The following is a 21043-nucleotide window of genomic DNA, read 5'->3' on the forward strand; positions in this document are numbered from 1 at the left end:
TCCTATAGCTGTATTATCTTTACCTCCTATAGCTGTATTATCTTTACCTCCTATAGCTGTATTATCTTTGGATGCGATGAAGGCCTTTGATAGGTTGGAATGGTCTTATTTATGGGCAGTACTTGGAAGGATGGGGTTAGGAGATGGATTCATTAATATGATCAAAGTACTATACACAGATCCGTCAGCCATGATTATAACAGGTAAATTCACCTCCCCACACTTCCCTGTGTCGCGTTCGTCCAGACAGGGTTGTCCTCTTAGTCCCGGACTATTTGATCTATCCCTAGAGCCTTTGGCACAGTATATAAGACAATCTCAGTCCATAGAGCTGATATCAATTAAGGGCACACAGCATCATATTAGTTTATATGCGGACGATGTAATATTGTTCATGCAAAACCCTACCACCTCACTGCCTCGTCTTCTCAAGGTAATAGATGATTTTGGCAATCTATCAGGATTTAAGATAAACTGGCCAAAATCGGCCTTCCTTCCACTTAATGTGACTGCAAAGGCTACCTCCCTCCCAGTAAATATACCAATGGTAGAACACTTTAGATGTCTTGGAGTTGAAATATTCCCCACTATATGCCAAACGGTGAAGTATAATTATACCGGATTCCTAGATAGGATCACAAATGACTTCAGCAGGTGGTCAAAACTAAAAAACTCAGTACAGGCCCGAGCATCAATAGTTAAGATGGATGTTTTACCAAGAATTAACTTCTTCAGCTCGATGTTGCCATTACCCCCCCTGTTGGTTACTGGCAAAAAAATACACTCCGCTGCATATACATTTATTTGGAACAACAAACCTCCACGAATAAAAAGATCCACTGCACAGAGAAATAAAGCCGATGGGGGTTTAGCATTTCCAGACTTCAATTACTATTTTAAAGCGTTCTCTTTAAGACCACTGATCACCTGGTTTGATTCTCAAGCATCTGTATCCTGGAGACCATTAGAGGAGAACATACAGTAGTGGCACCACATAGACTGCAGGATATAGTATACACCAACTTATCAATTAAGCAATGCAACTTGAAATTTGGCCCTCTTATTACACATGTGATCCGGATATGGCGTGATACACAGATTTTTTTTTATTAACCAACATAAATGGCATAGTCATTCTCCCCTATTTAATAACAATTTACTCCTTATTGCACAACAACCTATCAGATTTACCAAATGGGAAAAGAAGGGCATACATACATTGGGGGATGTCTTCAACAAACGGGGTTTCTGCAGCTATAAAGATATATCTAACAAATTTAACCTCACCAACTCCACTTATTATTTCTATCTACAATTAAGAGCAGCTTTAAGGGCTCATGGAGTCCCATTAAAGGTGCCACTTGAGCACCACAGATATCACAAATTATTTTATGAAAAGGAGACATTGAGAGGCTTCGTCTCTGACTTTTATCGTCACTTACTTACGTCCTCATATGATGTCCTTCCCATAGACTTAGTTTGGAGAAAGGATATACCAAACTTGGAAGTAGATTTTGATTGGGATGAAGTCTGGGCAAACGATCGGCTGTCGTCACGCAACCCGGATCATCAACAGATTAATCTTAATTTTATTCATAGGACTTACTTAACTCCTAGACGTTTGCACCTAATGGGGCTTAAACAAGACCCTCGATGCTCCTTGTGTTTAAGTTTCAAGTTTCTTTAATAGTTGTCATACAGAAGTACAGAATACTTTCATACAAAATGCTTCTTACTGTTACGCTCCAGAGACTGTGCTAGACAAGATAGTATCAAACATAGTATACGTGTAATTTAGAAGAAGAAAAAGAGGTCACAGTGTTCGGTATAGACATATGTACAATGTTCTGAGTTACCATATAATATACAATACTATGCAGTGTACTAATGTACAGTACTATCTAGTGCAAAGCAGAAATGGGATGAGGTACAATTTAGGTACAATTTACAGTAAGGTGTACGAGTTGTAGTGCAATCCTTCATCAATAAATATAAAGTGTGGGGAGTGGGTGCTACAGTGTGTTTGTTTAAAGTGGGTGTGTGCTATAAAGTGTGTGGAGTGGGTGCTACAGTGTGTTTGTTTAAGTGAGTGTGTGCGTGTGGATGTGTGTGCTATGTGCGTTTGGTGGTTGTTGTTGTGTAGTGTTCATTCATTGTTCGTTTAGCAGCCTGATGGCCTGGGGATAGAAGCTTCTTAAACGGTAATATTGGTACATTTATGCATATGTATTGGGAATGCCCTCCTGTTAAGATATTCTGGGAAGAAGTAACCACTCAATTATCAGAATTTTTATTTCTGACCATACCTGTACTGCCTTCTGTATTGTTGTTGAATGATGTTTCTCAGTTATCAACATCTGTACATGTAAAGAGACAAATTTTGTCCGGTCTCACGGCTGCCAAAAAGCTGATAGCATCACGCTGGATTCAACCGGATAAAATGTGCCGCAAGGTATGGGTTCTTACCTATCTCGATGTGATTTATCTAGACTACCGCACGAATTTTAGGTGTTAATGAAGCCAGCATAGCAATCTGGTTAGATGTGGTGGAGAAGATAAAGGATAGCATATGAACTTGTAATCCCTGGCGTTAAACAGAATAATGGATGGATAGTCCAAGAAAGGGTCCTGATGGGGGGGGTGGGGGGGAAGAGAAGGAGAAGGAAAGAGTGAAGAGCAAGCAAGAGCATATGTATTGTATTGTATTCATTATGTGTGTATCTTTTAATCTACATTTATTTTGATTTATTATTATTATTATGTCGGTCATAGTCCTGTGATCTTTTGTGGATTTCTACTGTTAATGTATTGTGTGTCTAGTTTTATGTTAAAAAAGGGAAAATAAAAAACATTTGTTCAAAAAAGGATGGGTCAAATGCAGAGGATGAATTTCCCCAAGGGGATTAATAAAGGTACAACTTTATTAAGTTCTGTTGGTCTCAGAGTTACAGTATTTGTGTATCACATTATGGCTGTGCGTTGTCTGTGTCCAAGTGTTTCATTGTGTGTGTGTGTGTGTGTGTGTGTGTGTGTGTGTGTGTGTGTGTGTGTGTGTGTGTGTGTGTGTGTGTGTGTGTGTGTGTGTGTGTGCGTGCATGTGCGTGCGTGTGTGTATATCTGTCTGTCTTTCTGTCTGTCTGTGTTTGACTCACTGCTAACAAGCCATTTTAGCAAGGACTGTATGTCACGGTGGGCAAGATCTGACAAACATAGAAAGGCTTTGCTCTAACATGACACGTATCTGGTACAGGAACTCTCACCTCTTCCCATTCTACTACCAGCTCTCTGCCAAGTTGTACAATAACACACATAATGTGTGTTTCAGTGTTTCATCCAATCACATGTTTCAGTCCACATATCATCCAATCACATGCTTCAGTCCACATATCATCCAATCACATGCTTCAGTCAATTTATACTCCAATTTGCGGTGCTCATTTACACCATTACACCACCCCACCACTGGAGCCATATGAAATCCGTTTTATTATTTTCCAAATTCCATTGAATTTTTTCCCAAATTCCGTTTTTTCCGTTTTAATATTTCAGAATTATGTATTTTGCTTTTTATGCTCATTTTACCATCAGAAATAGTGTCTAATAAGTGGGAATGAATAAATGTCCACAATTGAATAAGATATAACAGTCCATTTAATGTTTTTAAGTGCTGCAACTCAGAAATACAGTTCAATTTTACACAATATTTTTAAAATAATATTGTGACAAAATAAAAATACACATTTCAAGTGTAAACAACAGATACAGCTAACTACTACTGACATTATCACAATGACAATGTCAGTAGCCTAGCTATATATATTATATTGTGATGAAATATAGTAATGCATAATTTAGGCACCTTTAGTTTAGTTTATTTAGATTATAAAGGACAGTGTGTAATGACAATCGTTTGCATTAAACAAATGGATGGGTGCACTAGATTTAGCTAGAAGCTATCATTTCCATCTATAGTCCTATAACGTTACATAGCTATTTAAGTGTATTTAGTTTATAAAGGACAGTGTGTAATGACAATCGTTTGCATTAAACAAATGGATGGGTGCACTAGATTTAGCTAGAAGCTATCATGTCCTAACGTTACATAGCCATTTAATCACAATAGTGTCGCAAGTGTTTTTGCAGGTCCAGTCCACGGAACGTTGACAGAATTTGCAAAACACCTTATCGCCGGAGGCATAAAAGTCATTAGGATACTGCTCTGCTCTGAATTTAGGGCTTTTGCGGAATTTCTTAGCTTCTTGACAATGTTAACACCGAAGCAGCGAGACGCTTGAGCACTGCTGTGTTGTGTGTAACCCGCTCTAGCGTCCCCGCCTCCCCGGTCGCGTGTGCACCAAACGTTCCACCCAAAAACGGAATTTCAGTCCAGATTAGGCCAAATTCTGCAATATTCCACGTTTTGCAGTTGATTCCATTTTTATTGGTTAATTCCGCGATTCCGTCCGCGACTCCGTGAACGCGGATTTCATATGGCTCTACCCACCACCACCACCACCATGACGATATCTCAGAACAAATCTCTCAATGGTCTAACTGGTACCATCATGAATGTTAATGTCAGGGTCAGCAGGTCGACATGTGCCGTGTTTGGTTTCTCTGTCAAGTTAGTCGTCAACCCAAAAGATAATGGCCATAAATATGTATCAAGTGATGAGGAAATATATATTGACGCGGGTTTACATATCACAGACTTGGGACACGTGCAGTCATACACTTCTGGCCACCCACATTTCACTGTATGCCCTGTATGCCGTGACAAATAAAACTCTTGACTTGACTTGACTGGAGTGCAAACAGTACTGTCTGCAAACATTCACAAAGCTCGTAATCCATTTAACTGGCATCTCTACTACACTCATTCTGGTAGTGTCCATTTATTGGAGTTCAGTCTTCAAAACACTGTCAGATTATTTCAAAATGGTAATTCAGCCAGATCCTATGATAGCTATTTTTGGCATATTAGGGGAAAACAATGAGAATCTCTCTGGAGCTAAACTCCAGATAACAAAATAGCACAGGAACTAATCCTTCTCACAATTCGGGGCTCCCCCACAATATTTTGAGTCTATTTGTGGATTACATGAGAGAGAAGCTGGATATCCCACCTTCCTGACCGTGACCTTAGGAGAGAAATTTATTTGATTGTATTTTTGTGGTCTGTCACAGAAAAGTAAGCCTCTGGCCTGTGTTGTTCCAAAAAATTCAAAAGAGATTCCTTGCATCTTTCCTTCCACTGTCTGGGAGGTCTACCGAATATGTAGATACACCGTTGTGGATCCATGCAAAGGTATGGATTTCTACTATACCGGTGTCCACGTCCACAACGATTTTTTTTGCGACATGGATGACAGTATAGTCAAAATACATATCTTTGCATGGATCCACAATGGTATACCTACATATTGGGTAGACCTCTCAGCCCTACTCTCTTCTCCCTTCACTCTGGTAGACCTCCCAGCCCTACTCTCTCCCCTCTTCACTCTGGTAGACCTCCCAGCCCTACTCTCTCCCCTCTTCACTCTGGTAGACCTCCCAGCCCTACTCTCTTCTCCCTTCACTCTGGTAGACCTCCCAGCCCTACTCTCTCCCCTCTTCACTCTGGTAGACCTCTCAGCCCTACTCTCTCCCCTCTTCACTCTGTTAGACCTCCCAGCCCTACTCTCTTCTCCCTTCACTCTGGTAGACCTCCAAGCCCTACTCTCTTCTCCCTTCACTCTGGTAGACCTCTCAGCCCTACTCTCTTCTCCCTTCACTCTGGTAGACCTCCCAGCCCTACTCTCTTCTCCCTTCACTCTGTTAGACCTCCCAGCCCTACTCTCTTCTCCCTTCACTCTGGTAGACCTCCCAGCCCTACTCTCTTCTCCCTTCACTCTGTTAGACCTCCCAGCCCTACTCTCTTCTCCCTTCACTCTGGTAGACCTCCCAGCCCTACTCTCTTCTCCCTTCACTCTGTTAGACCTCCCAGCCCTACTCTCTTCTCCCTTCACTCTGTTAGACCTCCCAGCCCTACTCTCTTCTCCCTTCACTCTGGTAGACCTCCCAGCCCTACTCTCTTCTCTCTTCACCCTGGTAGACCTCCCAGCCCTACTCTCTTCTCCCTTCACTCTGGTAGACCTCCCAGCCCTACTCTCTCCCCTCTTCACTCTGGTAGACCTCCCAGCCCTACTCTCTCCCCTCTTCACTCTGGTAGACCTCCCAGCCCTACTCTCTCCCCTCTTCACTCTGGTAGACCTCCCAGCCCTACTCTCTTCTCCCTTCACCCTGGTAGACCTCCCAGCCCTACTCTCTTCTCCCTTCACTCTGGTAGACCTCCCAGCCCTACTCTCTTCTCCCTTCACTCTGGTAGACCTCCCAGCCCTACTCTCTCCCCTCTTCACTCTGGTAGACCTCCCAGCCCTACTCTCTTCTCCCTTCACTCTGGTAGACCTCCCAGCCCTACTCTCTTCTCCCTTCACTCTGGTAGACCTCCCAGCCCTACTCTCTTCTCCCTTCACTCTGGTAGACCTCCCAGCCCTACTCTCGTCTCTCTTCACCCTGGTAGACCTCCCAGCCCTACTCTCTTCTCCCTTCACTCTGGTAGACCTCCCAGCCCTACTCTCTTCTCCCTTCACTCTGGTAGACCTCCCAGCCCTACTCTCGTCTCTCTTCACCCTGGTAGACCTCCCAGCCCTACTCTCTTCTCCCTTCACTCTGGTAGACCTCCCAGCCCTACTCTCGTCTCCCTTCACTCTGGTAGACCTCCCAGCCCTACTCTCGTCTCTCTTCACCCTGGTAGACCTCCCAGCCCTACTCTCGTCTCTCTTCACCCATATTTGTTTCTCTGTCTCTAATTCAAATGTATTTATATATGTATTTATGTATGTATTATTCCTGTGTTGGTTGACTAAGCACATCCGCCTGCTTACAATAGCCCCTTTCGGACTTGCACTGGACTCCTGATCTTAACCGCACATTAATCGGTTAATTCATTAATATGAACTTGCAAATGATTCCACGCAGTTTACCTTCCCAGCTCCCTAGTCTTAAGTCTGCGTAATTACAACCCGCCCCCATGTCCGCACACAATCATATCATTGTCCGCAGTATTCACACAGCGAGCGCGTGGGCGTAGGCCTATTGATCAAATGTATATGTGTGTTGTCTTCATTCTCTTCAATGTCATTGCCACAAAGGATGAGAGTGACACATAAGTCATTTTTCCCATCAAGATTTGAGTGAGTTTGTCTCAAGACTGCAAAAAACGTGTACATTTATGTGTGCTTCTCAGTGTTTTAGCCAGTATGAAACAATTATTAAGTTAGCCTAATTTGCTAAATAGTTCAGCTTTTGCTTTTGCTTTTGGTTTGAATATATATGATATATATGACATAGTATGTACTGTATGATATATGCTGGCCAGTTTGCTCTGCTGTCTGACCTAGGATGGATGACTGATATGAAACGCTGTTTGCTCGTCATGCCCTCTCTCTATCCAGGAACCACCCCTCTCCTAAACCAAGCACCGTATTTCCATATGTCAGAACGCATCTTCCCCCGGAGAATTGCATGCTGTGTGCTACATGTCCTAAAAGGCAACTCCGGGCAATGCCCACATCTGATTATCTGCGCATTGTCCCGAGTGCATGTCCAACAAGGGCTAATGATGACTCACTTTCAGTTACACATAGAAATAACATCAACAACAACAATAATGTCATGTCTATGTGAGAGAAGGTACTTAGAGACAAAGAAACAAAAAGAGAGAGAGAGTGACACACAAAACACATACATCGATGAGGGGACTTGGAAACAGAGAGAGCAAGAGAGAGACAGAGAGAGAGAATTATAGATGGAAACAGAGACCGAAAGAGAGAGAGAGAGACAGAGAGAGATAGAGAAAATTATAGATGGAAACAGAGAGAGAAAGAGAGAAAGATAGAGGGGAGGGAACAGAGGGAGAAGGTGAGAGAACATACCAGAGTGTTTGTGTGGTGTTGTCTGTCTGATTGAGTCATCAGGAGACAACATAGAGGGCATGTCCCCAGAGCGCCCCCCCCCCCCCCAAGGGGTAATTGTCCCCAGATACGTGTGTATAAACAAACAAACACACAAACAAGTATACTCACACATACACACATACACATCCTCCCATGCACGTATGCACACATGCACGTATGCACACACACACACACACACACACACACACACACACTCATACACACACACACACTCATACACACACTGAAAAACACAGAAGGGGCACTTACACTTCATCTGCCTCACCACAGGTTTGTTGGGCTCCAGCCAATGCTGAGAGAGAGAGAGAGAGAGAGAGAGAGAGAGAGAGAGAGAGAGAGAGAGAGAGAGAGAGAGAGAGAGAGAGAGAGAGAGAGAGAGAGAGAGAGAGAGAGAGAGAGAGAGAGAGAGAGAGATTAGGAAGAGATGAGATGTTACCCAAAATAAGGTCCTTCCATTTCCTGGAGCAGAACATTAGTTGATAAGGAATATTCAGGCACCCCCTTGTTAATGATGATTGTGTTTCCACATTGAGCCATGTTCCTCAGTTTACCTTTCAGCCTTTCCCTGTTAGTGATGTATTTGAAGCTTTGGAAGCCATTGATTCCAGGAGCTCAACTGGAGAGGATTAATTGGATCCTTTTTTCTAAAACTGGCGGCTTCATTTATCACAAAGCAATTAACGCATACATGTATTGAATCTTTCTATCTCAACAAGTGTATTTGGAAATCGCCAAACATATTTCCATTACATAAAGGTGGTGATGGAAATTATTAAAATAATTACAGACCAATTTCCATGTTACCTTGTCTAGCTAAAATCCCGGAATCTCTGGTAAATCTCTGGAATCACTATGTCAAAACAAAAACAACCAAGCCTCTGACAATTTGGATTCACCAAAAAAACAAAGACAACAGTGTACCAGCTAATGTTATTTTGCTGGGGCTGGCAGCGCCGGTTGCTGACAGTGACAGCTCCTGGACGCCTGAATGCTTTTACCAACGCGTTTGTGTTTCTCTGATTGGCCAGGTCATGTGACATGTACGCCCAATCGTGGGACCGCAAGTTTCTACACTGGTTAAGCTTAGGCGCTCTTTCGAAGTTAGTTAAGGTTAGAGTTTGTCTTAGAGCATGGCGATAGAACGCCTGCCCTGATTCCAAACTCTACCCTTAACCAACTTCGAAAGAGTCGCCTAAGCTTAACCAATGATAAACTAGGCGTTAGGTAGTTTGCAGGCTTTCCGACCCGGAAATAGGTGCAGAACTTGCCGTCCCACGATTGGCGCACATGTCACATGACCTGGCCAATCAGAGCGCAAAGCGGGAACCCGGAAACACGAACGCGTTGGTAAAAGCATAGACGCCTCCTGGACAGGCTCCAGTATGTTCAAAACTCAGCTGCCAGGGTTCTAACCCGCACCAAACCCTGGCAGCACATCACCCCCACCTCCACTGGCTCCCCATCAAATCCTGCATCACCTACAAAACCCTCCTGCTCACTTACAAATCCCTCCACGCTCTGGCACCTCAGTACCTCACTGACCTCCTCCACCCCTACACTCAGTCACGGTCCCTGCGATCCATGGACACCGATCAGCTCTCCATTCCCCGAACCAGACTGCGGACCATCGGGGACAGAGCTTTCAGCGTGGCAGCTCCCACCCTCTGGAACTCACTCCCTGCAGAACTCTGCAACACCCCAACTCTGGACTCATTCAAAAAACACTTCAAAACCCACCTCTTCACCTTGGCCTTTAACCCCTAATTTCTCACTTTGTATGTTGTGTCTGTCCACTATGTTTGTTACTTTTGTTATTCCCCCCCCCCCCCCCCCCCATGTAAAGCGACCTTGGGTATTCTGAAAGGCGCTATATAAGTAAGGGATAATGTATAGCTACGAGGTCATTGTCGCAAAATAATTGACCGACACAAAGTTTAGAACACCGAGGCGCATCGCCGAGGTGTTTTAAACGTCAGTGAAGGTCAATTATTTTGCGACAATGACCGAGTATAGTCATATACCTAATTCATTTTACACCATCGACAAGACGAGATCAAATGCAGACGCAGTTGTTCTGTGGCTCTGTCAGCCCAAATAAAGTGATTATTATTATCGCCGGCAGGTGTGTCTGATTGCACTGAAACAGTGTGTGTCAGTGGGCTTGATTGCTCCAGCTGCGAAAAACAATAATCACTGGTGGTTATCGAAAAATAATTCACCGCTGACAGGGGCTATTGACCAATCACAATCAAGCATTTCGGCGAATGTTAAAACGCCATGTAATAAAACGAAGTTATTATTATTAGTAGAGACCATTGACCGGAGGTACAGTAGGCGGGAGCCGTTCCCTTCGCCGCACGATATGCCAGGTCGAGGACCTTGAAGCGGATTCGTGCGGCGATGGGGAGCCAGTGCAGCTCTCTAAGGAGTGGGGTAACAGGGGCTGACTGTATTTATTATTATTATTATTTATACTGTATACCAGTACTCTGGTTAGATGCCAACTTATTTGTATTGTACTGTACTCGTGCTGTATAATGGCAATACATTTTAATCTAATCTAATCTAATCAAATGTAAATAACAAACTCAAGGAATTTCTTTCTGGTCACTCTGTTTTAAATCTGTACCAATTTGGTTTCAGAGCCAATCACAGCACTATTTCAGCCATTACATTAGTTACAAATAATATAGTATCCGCTTTGTACAACAAGAAACATTGTGCTGCTCTTTTTGTGGATCTGTCAAAAGCGTTTGATACAGTTGATCCTTTGCTCTTACAAACATTATGTTATATTGGTTTAGATGGAAAGGCCTGTGGTTGCTTTCAGAATAATTTATTTTAGAGATTTCAGTGAAGCAGGGTGGAAAAATTACACCATTTTAAGGGCAAGGCCATTTGGCCTTCTGTGTCACAACTTTTTTTTAGGGCACAAAGGCCACATGCCAGGGCACATAGGCCACATGCTAGGGCACAGAGTTGCCAGGGCACAAAGGCCATTGAATAAAATACGTGGATTTGGAACCTACGAATAAACATCTTAACTTCACAATACAAAAAAAACACATTACACAAAATACAAATGTTTTTAACTTTTTTATATTAAATAGAAATATATCACAAATTTCATTTGTTTGGCTGTGGCAGAATAATAACCACCCCCCACCCCATTACCCTCCCCCATCCATTCACCTTTCGTCTCTCACCTCCAACCCCCCCAAACCATGCCCCCCACCCGATCTCCTAACTCACCTTTCCCCTTCCTTACCTCGCCCCTCTCACCTGACACCCCCCCCCCCATCTCCTAACACCCCCCCCCTATCCAATCCAATCATCTCCCTCACCTGGACACACCCATCTCTACAACCTATAAAGACCATAGTTTTCTCTCTCCGGGTCTCTCTAGCCAATTATATTGGGTTGTAAGCTAATAAACCTTATCAACCGAGTCTACCGTTGTCTGAGTAAATCCTTACTCACATTCACCCACATGGCCTACCTTTATACATTCATTTAGGCTCGGTTGTGTGCCTTTGTTTTTTTTATTTAAATTTAACTTGTTGGTCTTCTTCTGCCTCCTTCTCTTTGCAATCATTGCTCATCTGGGATCGCTTTTGGAGCAGACCCTCCTTGGCTACAACGGTCGCCAATAATTTTCGCCAGGCATGCGTTGGTGATTTCAACTCTGGTTGCACGCGTTTTATTGATGTCACGCGCACGCACGTGCACGTGCATAAATGTTCCCATAAATGTTGTGTGAACGATGGTCTGACTCAGGCAGAGCACCGTTCACACCAAACCTGTGAATGTGAATACCATGAAATGGGTTGCATTCCATGCGCTATTGTTATGCTTATGCGAGGTAGCCAGGTACATGCGACGAGTCGAGTGCAGCGTGTTCTTGAGAAATGCAGCCTGGAGCCGACAGACGAGAGCAAAGTGCCGCGACGTGCGTGGATCCCACGCGCAGGTGTGACGGCCCATACGAGGGCCGCCGAATGTTAAAACCTCTATATTTTGACAGCTAGGGGCACGAAGGCCATGTTGGCCGGGGCAATTATTTTCGGGGCACAGCGGCCAGAGCGAGGGGCATCGTGGCCGTCGTATAATTGCCACCCTGGTGTGAAGTCCAGAAGTGCCCAGTCTGAATTCTTTCACAATTTATATTAATGACATTGTCTCTTCATTGAGAAGGTGTCAAGTGCATGTTTATGTTGTTGACACTATTGTAAATTGTATTGCTGACTCTGTACAGCTAGCCAGCTCTCCTTTTATGCTCTGCAGGATGCACTTATTCATCTTAAACTGGTGCTTAATGCAGTTAAAGTCCATGCTGTTTACTAGAGACAGAAATATTGATTAGGATAGTGATGCGTATAAAATAGATTGCACAAAACTTCTTTTCTCAATGATGATGAACAATTTGAATTTTTTTTTACAATAATAAGGCTATGACGTTATGACATAACTGCATACAAATCAATGCTTGTTAACAAGGTAGTGGTACATAATGACAAGATAATTATTGTATTGGAGAGACTGAATCAATTGATACCCAACTTAACTATTAAGCGACCTAAGCGACTTGACAAACAGGTTCATTTCTCCCGTATGTCCTGGTCCCACATACCGTCGTGTCGTTGCATCCTCCAGTCCAACATAAATTCAGTCTCAGCTTAGGTTTATAGAAAAGGTTAGAAGGAAGTTACTCCTCCTTCAAGTCCCTCAACCTAATAACACTGTGACATGTCATGTGACCAGAGACCCCTCTTTACACTGACACCCACACCAGCTGTTAATCCCATAATGTGGTTTTAACTGTCTTGGTTCAAGTCATCCTCTGTTCTATAGCAACCTGGATGTTAATCCATAGTGTGGTGACTGTGGTCTTAAATACCTCCTCACTGTCTTGGTTCAAGTCACCCTCTGTTCTATAGCAACATGGATGTTAATCCATAGTGTGGTCTTAAATACCCCCTCTCTGTCTTGGTTCAAGTCACCCTCTGTTCTATAGCAACATGGATGGAAAACCTCTTTATTTTATCCACAATACTTGAGATGCCTTAACATACAAATCTGTAGATTCAACTAAGTGATCTAGATAGCACATAATGACACAGGATGGTTTGAAATTGAATAACTGTTTAGCTTCCAACTACCTGTACCAGGCATATACGGTTATGTACTAACTATAGCTAGGTTTGTCAAGCCTCTATACACCATACAAAGGAGGATGTCATTGATTTAAATCTCTTTCCCTATCTGGGTGAAAACATGTATAACTCTGACTTATTTATACCTCTCTAGACTCTGACCACAGCTGTTATCTCTGAAATATCTATTTTATTGCTCTCACCTCCATAAACCTCCTCTCACCTCCAGGTCACACATAACATCCGATACAATGTTTCTCTTTCAGTGTCCTATCAGTGTTGGATTATGGGATGTCATTTATAGAAATGCTGCTCCTTCCACTCTTAAACTCCTGGACACGGTCTATCATTCTGTCCTCAGATTTATTACTCGTGGTGATATTGTAGCTATGATACTCACCACTGTGTCCTCTAGTCTAGTGGGTTGGTCTTCTCTGGCAGAGAGGAGTAATAATCACTGGTATTTGTTTATCTATAAGGTCATTATTGGAAATGCGTAAGGTCCCTTGTGCTAAGTCTGAATGTGGAAAGTCAGCCTTTTGTTTTAGTTCACCAACTTCTTGGAAGAATCTTCAGCATGTGCTTTGTTGTCTAATTTTATTGATGTGTAACTGATTTACTGATCTTTTTTCTTAAATTTTATATTCTTCTGTGTTTTAACTATTTATTTTAACTGGCAAGTAACTCGACATTGTTGAAAATGAGGACAACCTCAACAGATAGTTTTAAGTTTAAATAAAGGTTTGAATAATGAATTAATAACATATCCTGGAATGCTGAGTGTGGATAGTGCAAATATGTTATAGTCAATGGCTTTTATACAATCAGTTAAATTACAGCTGCACTGGAGAAACATTTATATACCTTAGGCATTTTCTTAGATTTATCAAAGGCTTTTGACACAGTGAATCACGAAATTGTATTATCAAAAATGTCATGTTATGGTCTTAAAAAACAGGTTATACAATGGGTTGAGAATTACTGTCTTAAACAACAGAGAGCAATTTGTAGTTATATTTCATATTGCATCGCGTCCCGCTCTGAGCCTTACGAGATACTCCTATCTCCTGTGATACCTAATGTATCTCCCACGAATAAAAACACATGCACCCCACCTGTATGGGGCCCCGCCCCTTATGGTGGCACCGCCCATATAACCATGACCCTGGTCATGAAACACCCTTCCTCTATTTTCGTCCCAGCGTATTGGATGCGTGCACCATACGAGCTAGCGGAATGAAAAGATTAAGGAAGATTAATAATGTTGGAAGCTTACCGGAGGTTGCTGGCCCCTGGCATCTTCGACGCATGTTTTCGGCGACACAACGGGCCTGTGATGTTCCTCGTTTGATGACTGCACATCGAGGTTCAGCTGTACAAGGCTGGCTGTCGGGCCAGCTTGTACTCAGGTAGGCCCTGTGTCTTCAGGCATGGGTATTAGTGTTAGTAATGCTGGTTTGTTTTGTTAACACAACCATGTTGTGTGTTGGCGCCGGGGGCAGGATGGTTTGGTGAACGTTCTCTGCAGGGAACGGTTTCCAGGCTGTCTTGGGCGTGCTGCTAAAACATCTAAAGCTATGCTAACATGCTATCGCTACTGCCGCATGCTATTACTACTGCTAATTGCTATGCTGTTTTAATGTCTCCGCCGTGAGATGTTGTCACTCTCCCGCCTCTTGCCCGGTTCATCAATGAAGGTCAGTCGGTAGCTGTTGTGGGGTTTTTTGAGTTCTATTTACCTTTTTCGGGTAAATAAGTTGACAACGGGGTAGGTCGTGGCTAGGTTCCTAGCCAGGTATTTTACCTTGTGTTCCGGCGGGGTTTGTTGAACGGTGTTCCCATCTGGGTTGGCGTCGGGTAGTGGGGCTATGGGTCCAGCCGACATGATAAACATGTTGCGTGTCTGTGCACAGGCAATTGTTGTCTTGGGTCCCACATTGCCTGGCGTTAGGCTGCAGTAGTATAAGGGCAGGGCCGCCTGGGAGAAATGTGAGGCCCTGTGCGTTTTTAGACGCGAGGCCCCCCATCTCCTGGGGCGGCCCTGTGTAGGGGGCTATTGTTTCGTTTTGTCACTCTGCTATGAGAAGGTCTGTCTTGCTACAGCTTTCTCTCCTCTCAAACCATTCATACTGACGGTCAATCGGTATACTGGGGGAGTAGTGCGGGGGGGGGCTTTGTTTACCTTTTTTGGTAAATGGGCTAAACTAGGGCTGGTGTTCTGTTGTGAATATTTTGAATGAAGACGGGTCTGGTCCGTCTCCCCTTAACTTTGTGTGTATGGGTTTGCTCATTCTACAGTTTTTGTGGTTTAGCTCTTTTATTCATTTAACCTTTTCATGGTGCACACCACAGTGGAGGGTGCTGTTTGCAATCACCACTGGTGCTCCATGTTAACGTCAGTCCTTTGTTTTTGATATATTGAAACAATGCCCCGCCCGGCCGACACCTTGGGTGGGTCGGCCTGGCGAGTGGCTGGTGGGCTGTTAAGGCTTGTACCGCCACGGTATGGAATTGGCAACGATTAGAACTGTGTTCGAATTGGTGTTTTTTCTATTTAAAAAAAATGGTGTCTGGTGGAGGGGCCTTGGGGCCAGCCGACGTCGACACATCGCGCGAGGTTGTTGACGTTATTAGCTTTGACCCAGCCGCAAGCTATAACCGCTCAGGGTTCCCCTCTCCGCAGGGGATTTTGGTCTTCTGCTGGAGCGTGGGCGGTATTGTCCTAGGCCCTACACCGCCTCACACCGCGCAGCCAGAAGAAGAGAGAGCACGGCCTCGTCAGCGGCGATGACGGGGCCCTCGACAGGCGGCCATGTTTTTCCCCCGCCAGAGGTATCCTGGGCGTTGATTCGACAGGTGTCCACAAGGCCGACAGCCTTGGCGGCCGAGGGATCGGCCATGTAGGATGGGTTCGGCTTGAACAAACAAGCCGTCACCGTCCTGCCGCGAGCAGCCCGCTCTCCGATCACTCCCTTCCCCAACACCAGCGGAAGAAGTGGGCTCTAAAAAAGTATGATTGTTTCCTTTGGCTGCGGGCCGCGTGCCTTCGTTGAGGCGCGGGCGGCCCCCCTTTTCGCTTCTCATGGGGACAGGGGCTGACACCCAGTTGATGGCTGAGCCTGGGTCTGTCCGTGAGAATGTTGTGCTGTCAAGCGGCTCCCACACCTTGAACTGTGTTGGTTGAGCCTGGTGTTACGTCTGTCAACTTAAGTGTTGTCAGCAGGGGGGCTCGAAACCTTTTGAGGCACACAGTGCGGGCTTCCCCGGCCTCGCCTTCGCCAGGCCAGGTATCATGTTGGTGCCTCCCACTCCTGAAATATTGGCAAGTGGTCGCAGCTCACATGGTTTGGGGTGGTAGTAATATCACTGCAGGGCTACGGTGTGTAGGAACCCATGGGGGCCTTACACCTTGCATGTCCGGCTGCAGAACAACTCCTTCAGCATGTTCTGGAGGGGTGTTCAGTGGGGGGGCTTTTTTGATCGGAAGCCCCCCGTATCAGACAGGCCCTTTCTGTCGGGGTTCCCCCTTGGGTGCGATTGCCTCGTGGGTGGTGTCAGGGCAGGTGTTCCGACACGGAACGCGCTCCTCGCACGGTTCCAGGGTTGTCTTCGCACAGCGGGGGGACCGGGCCAACTATCTACAGTTCCTGGCGGACCTGCGCCACGTGACGGCGGGTGCGTTGGGAGTGTCGTCACATATGACTACGGCAGTACCATATGTCGAGGTAGATGGAGAGAATGGTGAGGCGGGGACTTGTGTTTACACAACCCCACCCGTTTTCAGGTTTGGTACAGACCCTGTTGTCGGGGTCTCCAGCAGGGACAGCTCTGGTCGACGAGATCCAATCTCTGTGGACGAAGCAAGCCATCGTCGTGGCGTTCTCCTCCCGGTGTTCTCTGCCCGAGAAGTCGGGAGGGAGGGGTGTAAGACCCAGGCTGGACCTGTCCCATGGGAAGGTTCAGCATTTTTTGGATCGTCTCCTACCTGTTGAACACTGTCAGGTGGGGGTCTGGTTCTCCTCCATAGACCTGTAGGATGCGTATGCGCATCCCCGATCTTCCATCCTAGGGCTTACCTACGCTTCCTTTGCAGGGTTAGCGTATGAGTACCAGAGGCTGCCGTTCGGTTTTCTCTGGCTCCCCGCATCTTCACCAAGTGCGTGGAGGCCGCACTGGGGCCTCTGCGTCATCCGGGGTTACGGAGTGTTCTGCCCTGATGACGTTCTGGTCCTTCGCGGTCAAGGTGGATCGTCAGGTCTCGTACCAGGCAGGTCTCTACCAGCCTGGGGTTGCTGTAGACTGGGTGTAGAGTATTCCTCTTCCCAGTCAACGGTTGGAGGGCTATGGGCATCCATCTCAGAGCGTGTTGTCAACACGCTCGGGAGGTTCCGTCCTAGGACGGTTACGGCGCTGTCTCACGTCGCGTTTTCACCGACGCCTCCCTCGCTGGTGATGCGTCGGGCCAACGCAGTAGGGGGCAGCTGGCAAACCATGCTGCCCGGTCTGCGCTACGTTCAATGTGTTGGTGTTGAAAGCGGTCCTTCTGGTCCACAAATGGTGTTGATCAGGACGGACGATACGACGTCAGTGTCGTGTATCGACAGGCAGGGAGGAGTACGCTCCCCCTGTCTGCACCAGGCGGCGGGCGGCTGGCTATGAGCGTCCTCCATCTGCGCGGCCTAAGGGCTCCCCACATCCCCGGCAGGGAGAATGTGGGTGCAGGTGTACTGTCGCGGGGCGGCCCTCATCCTGACGGGTGAGGATTGTGTCTGGACATGGCCAGGCAGGTCTGGGACCGATGCCGTGCCGCCAGGGATTCTTCCCCATACATCTGTTAGGTCAGTTGTTGGGACGGGTACGTTGAGGGGCGCAGGTTCTTGATCCTGATGGTGTTACCATCTGGAATGCGCATGCTCCCTCCACTGTCGCACTTACGCGGGCAGATGACGTATGTTCCAAGTGTGGTGTAAGGCGGGGGGCCGGGACTCAGTCTCCTGCCCCCTGGATGCTGTCCTTAGTTACCTCCAGTCTCTCCTTGATAGACTGTCGGCTTCGACGGTGAGGGTATATGCAGCAGCTATATCCTCCTATCATGAGGGGTTTGAGGGGATGTCTTGTTCAGCCACCCTCTTGTGAAGCGTTTCCTGCTTGGCGCTCGACGCGTTAAGCCGGTGCAACGCTCCTTGGCTCCGACTTGGGATCTTCAATTGGTCCTCGGTCGGTTGTCCTTGGCCCCGTTTGAGCCGCTCGAGCGGGCGCCGTTGGGACAGCTGTCCTTCAGGACCGCGTTCCTTCTGGCTGTCACTTCCGCTAAACGCGTAGGTGAGCTCTGTGCTCTCTCGGTACGTCCAGAGTGCCTGTCTTTTCGGACCGATTGCGGTGTCACTCTGCGACCTAATCCTGCTTTCGTGCCTAAGAATATCCGGAGTTCCTTCCGCTCCCGGGATATTGTGGTTCAGGCGTTTCGTCCTCCTCCTCACACTAGTGAGTTAGATGCGGGCCTTCACCTGTCATGTCCAGTCCGTGCTTGGGGATTTACCTCAGCCGTACTCAGGATTTCAGGGTTCCGACCAGCTTTTTGTCTGTTACGGTGGGGCTCGTGCTGGTAAGGCACTGTCGGAGCAGCGCCTGTCCCATTGGTTGTGCGAGGGTGTTACCCTCTGCTACACGTTGGCTGGGCAGGATCCCCCTGGGGGCGTCAGGGCGCACTCCACTCGTGGGGTGGCTGCCTCTGCCGCTCTCCTGGGTGGGGCCTCGGTGGAGGACATCTGTGCTGCAGCTTCATGGTCCTCACCGGGCCCCTTTGTAAGGTTTTACCTCGTGGACATGACCGGGGGTTCTGTCTCCCAGGCGGTTCTGGGGTCTGTGGCCTTTCCTGCTTCCCGTCCTTTGGTCGGGTAGCAGGAGTGTATGGGTATGGGCCGCAGTGTGTTGAGTCACACGTGGTTCCGCCTGTACGGTGTGTTCAAGGGGTTCTGGCTCCCTCTTGTTCGCATTCAGGTGGAGTTGACTGCGCCCCCCCTTCGTTAGGAAGGATGGGGTGACAGGGCTCCCCGCACCCCTTGATGTGGGCTTACGGGTCCTCAGGGGGTACATCTGTCGGGTCTCGCGCCCGCTCTTCCCCATTATCTCGTAAGGCTCAGAGCGGGACGCGATGCAATACGAAATATAACGATAGGTTATGTAGATAACCTAGTTATATTAGTATTGGCTAAGCGTCCCGCTCTGCGCGCCCTGAGTTCCCTCTTGAGGGATCTTTTCCTGGGACGGGTTTTGGCGAGGAAGGGTGTTTCATGACCAGGGTCATGGTTATATGGGCGGTGCCACCATAAGGGGCGGGGCCCCATACAGGTGGGGTGCATGTGTTTTTATTCGTGGGAGATACATTAGGTATCACAGGAGATAGGAGTATCTCGTAAGGCTCAGAGCGGGACGCTTAGCCAATACTAATATAACTAGGTTATCTACATAACCTATCGTTTTCAATGGTAATCAATCACAGCTGGCTGTACTAAAATGTGGTGTTCCACAAGGGTCCATTCTAGGACCCTTGTTGTTTTTGATTTATGTGAATGATCTTGCAAATGCATCCAGTTTATTGTCACCTATATTATTTGCTGATGACACAAATCTCTTCGTCACTGACAAGAATTTTGATTCCCTTATTGATAAAGCAAATTCTGGACTCATCCATTTTTCCTATTGGTTTCAGTTAAACAAGCTATCACTCAATGTCAAAAAATCTAACTTCATTATTTTTAGAAATAAGAACAAAAACATTTCAGACGGAACCAAGATTTGTATCAATAACAATGAACTTGCACAAGTTTCACCAGTGAAATTATTAGGTGTCAATATCGATAAGAAACTCTGCTTTAAGAATCATTGTGAAATTGTTTGCAAGAAGGTTTCAAAATCGTTGGGCATTATAAAAAGGGTTAAAAAACTATTAAAAAAGAGCACATTACTCATTTTGTATTACAGTTTAATTTATCCTCACATCTCTTACTGCAATATAATTTGGGCCAGCACTTACCCATCTTACTTACAAACAATCCATAGAGCTCAGAAATCCTTTGTAAGAATTGCAACCAACTCTTCTTAATTAGCCCCAACCAAACCATTATTTAAACAACTGCAACTACTCACAATTTATGAGGTCAACAAGTATCAAACAGGGGTTCTTATGTACAAAGTAATTGGTCTTCCTTTATCTTTGCCTAATTTTTTTCAAACTTATTTTGAGTTTAATTCTCATTATCATGCACATCTCACAAGAAGAAATAAAGACTTACACATTCCTTTCGGTAGGACCTCTGTTGCCAAATTCTCATTTGTTTATCAAGGTGCAGTGATGTGGAATGATATACAAAATCTAATAGAAACATGTTCCACTTTAAATATATTTAAAAGTAAGCTTAAAAAATAACTACAGATCCTGTAGTCTATAGTATCCATGTGTATTTGTGTCTTTTTTATTTCTTCCCCCAACATTATAATAGTTGTATAATGCTGTATTGTATGTATCTGTGTGTATGAGAGAGGGTTATGCGCATGTGTGTTTGTGCATAATGTAGGGGGGGGGGGGTTTGTGTAGCTATCCTATATAGGTTTAAGAGGGGAGGTTGCTTATAAGCCCTTGGTTTTCTTTTACCTTTTCTGCACATTTTAACTGTTCTTCTTTTACTTATTTTATTCCAGAATGTATGTTTGTAAGTGCAAATAACAATAAACAAATAAACAAACACCAGTATACAGTACATACCTATATAGAGTACAGTAGCAATATACAGTATTTATGTGTAAAAGGAGATGGTTAACTGCACCCCTCTCATCAATATGAAAGAATACTACAACATATACAACTTGTAC

The 21043-nt window shown here is 45.6% G+C and overlaps 1 protein-coding gene across 1 annotated transcript in view; it reads right to left on the reverse strand.

The window, feature by feature from the left end:
- frmd3 (FERM domain containing 3) overlaps positions 1-21043 on the reverse strand; it is a gene marked incomplete at its 3' end in the record, with an annotated part of 254619 nt that overhangs the window by 160708 nt on the left and 72868 nt on the right. Inside the window, exon 3 of the mRNA XM_084314149.1 lies at positions 8268-8310. Within this exon, the coding sequence (XP_084170275.1) occupies positions 8268-8310 (43 nt within the window). The remainder of the gene's footprint in view (positions 1-8267; positions 8311-21043) is intronic.

The sequence above is a fragment of the Notolepis coatsorum genome (assembly GCF_963971535.1).
Source record: "Notolepis coatsorum genome assembly, chromosome: 1".
In the NCBI taxonomy this organism is placed as follows: domain Eukaryota; kingdom Metazoa; phylum Chordata; class Actinopteri; order Aulopiformes; family Paralepididae; genus Notolepis; species Notolepis coatsorum.